Raw genomic sequence first — 6,000 nt, 5'->3', positions numbered from 1 at the left:
TAATTCCTACCAGTGTGACAGGGTGGTATGATAAAAAGAAGAGGGGAAAATTACTGAACGCCATGTCCAGTGACGTAAGCCACACATTCATACATCACTTAAGACTTCAAAGATTTTGGCTCCAACTCACAAGCAAACTATATGCACACATTTTTTGTTTCTTCATAAATATGATTTGTACATGCCAGTGGGACAGATTCTTCCTTCAGTTACTTAGTTAAGAACTGGGTGCAACTGAAGTGTATATGATAATGCTGTCATCTGGACTACTAGTACAGGTAATGAGTATACACACAGATGTAATGAATAATCAGTGTTTATAAGGGTTAACTTTTATGAAAAATATAGGCCTAAAGCATGAATTTCAAGCTGAAAAACTGATGTCACCTACCATATCAGATCAATCTGTACACCATAAAGTTACAAGGTTATGAATAAAATGTACAATGTATTACACACTGAAACAAATTCAGCTTCTTTCTATAATACAAAGTTTACAGCAGTCCCTTTACTGGTACTAATATGTCACCAAAACAAACTCATTTTTTATCCATATCTTTCAAATACAATGGCCTTATGAATATGAAACCAATATTTTCCTCTTTATTCGCCTAATTCCTCTGCACAGAACCTTCCCAAGGATCATAAGTTTGTCAGTTAAGGAGGTTACTTAACACCTCTCTCTGACCAATTACTTCTACATTTAGCACAATAATCCCATACAGTACATGATACTTATGCAATCAACACTGGCACTGACAAATAATTTCCAATATAATATGTGCAGAATGGTACACATATTAAATAATTAGGGAAGAAGTGCTAGAAAACCTCCTATGCTGATGAGAAATCAGGCCCTAAAGTTAACCTACTTAAAAAATTGTAAGCCCATATTGCTCCCTTTGAAGCATGGGGACCTAAGGCTAGTAGGCTACTGTTGTCCAGAGCATTTAAGAGTAGGAGACTGACCTACATCCCTGGTAGCATTTTTCATGGAAAACCTCTATTCACTTCTGGGACTTGACCCATAGTGCATAAGCCACAGCATGCTGTGGCCTGAGAGGTCTACCACTAAACTACCAGATGTCTATTTACCACGTGTTGGCGTGGACCTGGCTTTACCTGGATGTGAACCCAGTGGACTACAGGCTGAAGCTGCCCTTATGCAATCCAACATCCTCCTTTTGGGGAATAGGGAGGTGGCTGGGGAACACTGTATAACTGAGCAGTGAAGCCATCCAGTTATTTCTGTGCCACCACATGAAAGCCCTCTCCAGCACCCCAACCACCAAGCTACTTTCTGAATATAAAAGTTACTTTTTACTACCCCAGCCCCCCCAAAGACCTTTCACTAAGCCAGTTAGACCTCCTGCCACCCCACCAGGCACCTGTTTCTTGGTTTCTATCTTATCATCCAGGGATGGGAACTCAATGTGGTTGAGGGCGAGGTCAAAGAAGAGTGGCTTGCAGTGCACGGAGGTCATAGGTGGTGGGACCTGAGCCACACAGGGGTTTGAAGACATTAGCCGGGTGTCCTCCACATACTCATCTAAGCGTTCAATCAGCAGCTGGACAAAAGTGGAAATTGAATTAGTCAACAAGCTAAACATCTCACTTTCTGGAGATAGGGAAGAAGTTGAGGGACATTTGCATAACAAGGCAGTGGAGCTGCCCAGTTATAGCCATGCCACCATCCAAAGACATCCCTCTCCAGCATTGTCTGAGGGGTTACAGCTTTGAAACATTCCCCAGGTTCAATTACAGAAGCTGCATTATATCACCTTCATTATCATCATAATCATCATCATTCATCATCAACCAGTTTTTCCCAACAAAGGTGGGCTGGGGTAGCACTTGGAACATAAGAAAAAAGAAAATACAACAAAAGGAGAACTAATTAACACCAAACTCAATGATAAGGGCCACCCACACATTCATTCACCATTCAAGCATCTCTCTCTCTCTCTCTCTCTCTCTCTCTCTCTCTCTCTCTCTCTCTCTCTCTCGCATGTACAAACACACACACACACAAATGCACACCACACAAAACACACACACACACAAATGCACACCACACCACACAAAACACACACACACACACACACACACACAAATGCACACCACACCACACAAAACACACACACACACACACACACAAATGCACACCACACCACACAAAACACACACACACACACACACACACAAATGCACACCACACCACACAAAACACACACACACACACACACACAAATGCACACCACACCACACAAAACACACACACACCCACACACACACATACAAAATGCATTTTTTTTCATCTAAGCTGACAGACTGGATTCAAAAGCCGTCTTCACTGAAACCAAGCTGCACTGTTGTTGTCTGTCAAAGTGATATGAATCTGGCCTAAGTATTTTTCAAAACAAGCCCATTTTGCATCTCTCCAAGCGAGGTCAGGAGCAGTCTTAGGCCCGTAATTTTCTCAGGTAAGGAGGCACCCTAACACCTCTTCCTTAATGATTCATCATCCAAACTACTCATTAATATCCCCTGGTTAGCTTCTTAAGTCTTTTCAATAATAACAAAGACTGCATGAATAACACACAAGAATATAGTACCACAGCAGATATCAGAAACAGATACATAAGGAATAGCTGTTAGTAAGCTTCCTAAACATCCTACAATACCGCCCTTAGTGCAGCTGGTTAGTAAGCTTCCTAAACATCCTACAATACCGCCCTTAGTGCAGCTGGTACTTGCCTGGAGGGAATAAAAATTGCCAGCAGGAACAAGTAACTGATAAATATAACAGAATTAGCACTATGTGCATAAAATCAGGGTGCAAGAGGGTTATATTTTATATATACAGTACAGTATATACAGTACACCCTTGATATAATGAACTAATTGGTACTGGACCCTTGACATTAAAGCCGAACACCATGCTGTTCGGTAACTCCCCAGGTGTCGGGGTTTTTACTGAACAAGGATCTTTAACCCCTTAACCGCGGGGCGTCACTTTCGTGATTCTGTGTTATTTTGAATTCACCCGGGCTTCCAAGTGGGGGCTTGTATCATCTATCAGTACTGCCAATGTCCAACACTAGTCAGCACTCCTAATCTCATCTGTACTCCCATCCATTGTTGACAATTTAGCCATTTCTCCCCGTTCTTGACTCCCCTCCCTACCCCCCCTCCATTACCCTATCCTCTCGCCTGCCCGGCCGTGCTACGCTAAGTAAATCTTCCCTGGAATTTTTCACTGATTTCATCCATTGAAATAAGCCCTATGTCCTATTCTTATACCAAATAATATATACAAGAAAGAAATAAGGTAAGTGAGAGTGCCAAACACCTGGAATTGGCTAATTATCACCTGACAACACCTCACGTGCACTCGTTCACTAATTTTCGCTGTTTTTTTCCCCTTGAAATATGCCCTATAATCTATTTTCGTAATAAATATACATGTAAGGAGGGAAGGGAGAAGCCTAAGTGATATTTACATTCACCTGGAACTACCTAATTTATAATGTATTGTCTAGATTTCCTGCCAATCATATCAGTGCTAAACAAAGATGTTTCAAGATCTAACATTGGTAGCTCTGAAAATATATCTCCTAAGTAGGCCTCTAATCTATTTTCGAAATAAATATACATGTAAGGAGGGAAGGGAGAAACCTAAGTGATATTTACATTCACCTGGAACTACCAAATTTATAATGTATTGTCTAGATTTCCTGCCAATCATATCAGTGCTAGACTTAGCTGTTTCAAGAAGTAATATTGGTAACCCTGAATAACCCCTTAGCAGGCCTCCACGCTAGCCCTCCGTTATCAGGTTACTCTCAACTTCCGAAGTGAGAGTACGTATGTTTCTTCTTGCTGACTTCAAGGCCTTTTTTCACCCCCATGCAAATGGCCCTGTGACCTTTACCCCCTACTAAACCTCGTGTGGAAAGAGGTAAAGGGCTGACAATTGATAAAAGAGTGACTACGATCTTTCTATTGAGTAAAACAGTGCAAGTGGAATTGTAAATAATGTGTAAATAATGTGTAAACAGCAAGTGAAAGTAATGAATGTAAATATACGTGAACAATGGAAAACAGTTTTATAAGTTATTTCAAGTGACAGTGCACAACACAGTGTAAATAAAATAGAAATGTAAATAACGTAAATAAAATAGAGAACGTAAATAGAAATGTAAATGAGTAGTATTATAAGAATACGAGTATATACCCTAGGAGTAATGAAAGTGAAAGTTTCACTCTAGCATGTCTGAATGCTATGAGTTATGAGAGTGAAGATGAAAGTGACATTCACTCAATGCCAGTATACAGGACGAGAAAGTGAATGCTACGTATTTTACTGAAAGAAATTGAATCCCTACAGTGACAATAAACTAATACTACTGAAGGAAACTTATGAATAAAGACTGTAGATATATATAAGTGTTATATAGTAATAGAAATATAAAGTGTGAGGGGTTTTATGAATAATAAATGACAGACTACTAAGAGCGAACTAGTGCCAGTGCGACGATCAGACGCGCTCGTAATTTCCATTGCTTTCACAGTGTTTTTTTTTTTTAGTATGGATCCCAAACTACTTGAAAATTGTAGAATAGTGTTTATTGTGTTTGTATCTGGCTGTGGTAATCATATTACGGGTTGTCGGGAAGTGTAAAGTGGAGACTTCGTTACCCTACTTCAGAGGTCTCCACAAGTCCTACCGTAACTGACGAAGGCTCAACAATCATTCCAGGAGAAAGCTGAAGGTATGTGCCATAAGCATATGTAATTTTATTATTCTAGGACTAATAACTGATTTTTGGCAAATATTTTTTGAGAGTCTGTCGGAGCCCAAATAACCCCGCGGCACACGCAAGTCATTGGTAAACAAGCCAGCGGTGTAGGGGTTAAGTGTAGTGCATCACTCAGCCATACAGTCATACACAATAACATAGAGCTTAGTCTAAATGGCTCTTTTTCTCAATAAATGCTCTATTTATGGCTCCTCTCACAATGCTGGCCATCTAATGACTGGTGTGTGTGCGCGCGTGTGTGTGGACACCACACTGGTCGGTGTTTCCCAAGAGTCCATTCTTTTACTGAACAAAAATTCATTAAATGAACAAAACATTCAGCCAGCTCAAGGTGGTCGCTAAAACCAAAATTCGTTAAAACAAGGTTCTGTATATCGAGGGTTTACTGTAGCCTGACTGTGTCTGCCAACGGATACCAAGCCCCCCCAGATGCACTTCAAATCCCAAACTCCAGCTTGGACAACAAAAATGTACCTAAAAATTCACTTAGAATGGCTTGAAAAATATGCTGCATATAGGTAAAGCTATACGTTTTTCATTAATCTTAGTCCTTCATTCCAATAACAATTATCACTGACATTCTTCTACCTCAATCTTTATCTAATAATAAGACTGGAACACAAATGTGTTCTTACCTTCTTTCTTTCATTTAAAGTTTTGATACAGTACTTGCCTAGCCCCGGGCTCCCAGCTCCTCATGGGGCAACACAGGATTGGATGATGAATGAATATTAGGAATTGATGAGGACTTGCAAGCAAGACTACAAAAAAGTCTGATGTTCTATCATCATCACAAACTTCAGAAATTATAAAAAAAATTGCGGGTCTGCCTACACTTTTCCACTCTCACTTTTATTAATATCGACAAAAGATGTCTGCAACCCAACTGCGTTCTTACCTTCTTTTCTTTAATTGAGAGTTTCGATACATTAGGAGTAGATGAGGATTCAGTAGCAAGGATGGCTTGAGCATGAGCAGTAAATTTCTTGCTGTCCACCAAAGCTGCAAGTTCTTCCAGCCCCCTTACCATACTTGGCTCCTAAAAAGATTAATACAGTACATACAAAATTTAAGAAATGCACAACAATAACACAGTGAACAGAAAAAAAGAATCCTTAAACTACTACTAATTTCTCCTACCAGGTGCTGGAGAGGAACATTTTCCTGTGGTGACATC

The 6,000-nt window shown here is 40.0% G+C and overlaps 1 protein-coding gene across 1 annotated transcript in view; it reads right to left on the bottom strand.

Annotated features, from left to right (window-relative positions):
* Window positions 1-449: 449 nt before the first annotated feature.
* Srp68 (signal recognition particle 68) overlaps window positions 450-6,000 on the bottom strand; it is a 57,012-nt gene continuing 51,461 nt past the window's right edge. Inside the window, exons 11-12 of the mRNA XM_080273548.1 lie at window positions 5,722-5,862; window positions 450-1,568 (exon numbers count right to left, since the gene is read on the bottom strand). Of these exons, the coding sequence (XP_080129674.1) occupies window positions 1,314-1,568; window positions 5,722-5,862 (396 nt within the window). The 3' untranslated portion in view covers window positions 450-1,313. The remainder of the gene's footprint in view (window positions 1,569-5,721; window positions 5,863-6,000) is intronic.

The sequence above is a fragment of the Coenobita brevimanus genome, chromosome 55, assembly GCF_032717465.1.
Source record: "Coenobita brevimanus isolate Jiangsu-jjx chromosome 55, ASM3271746v2, whole genome shotgun sequence".
NCBI lineage: Eukaryota > Metazoa > Arthropoda > Malacostraca > Decapoda > Coenobitidae > Coenobita > Coenobita brevimanus.
The sequence above is the reverse complement of the archived record's forward strand: the minus strand, read 5'-3'. Positions and strand labels throughout refer to the sequence as shown.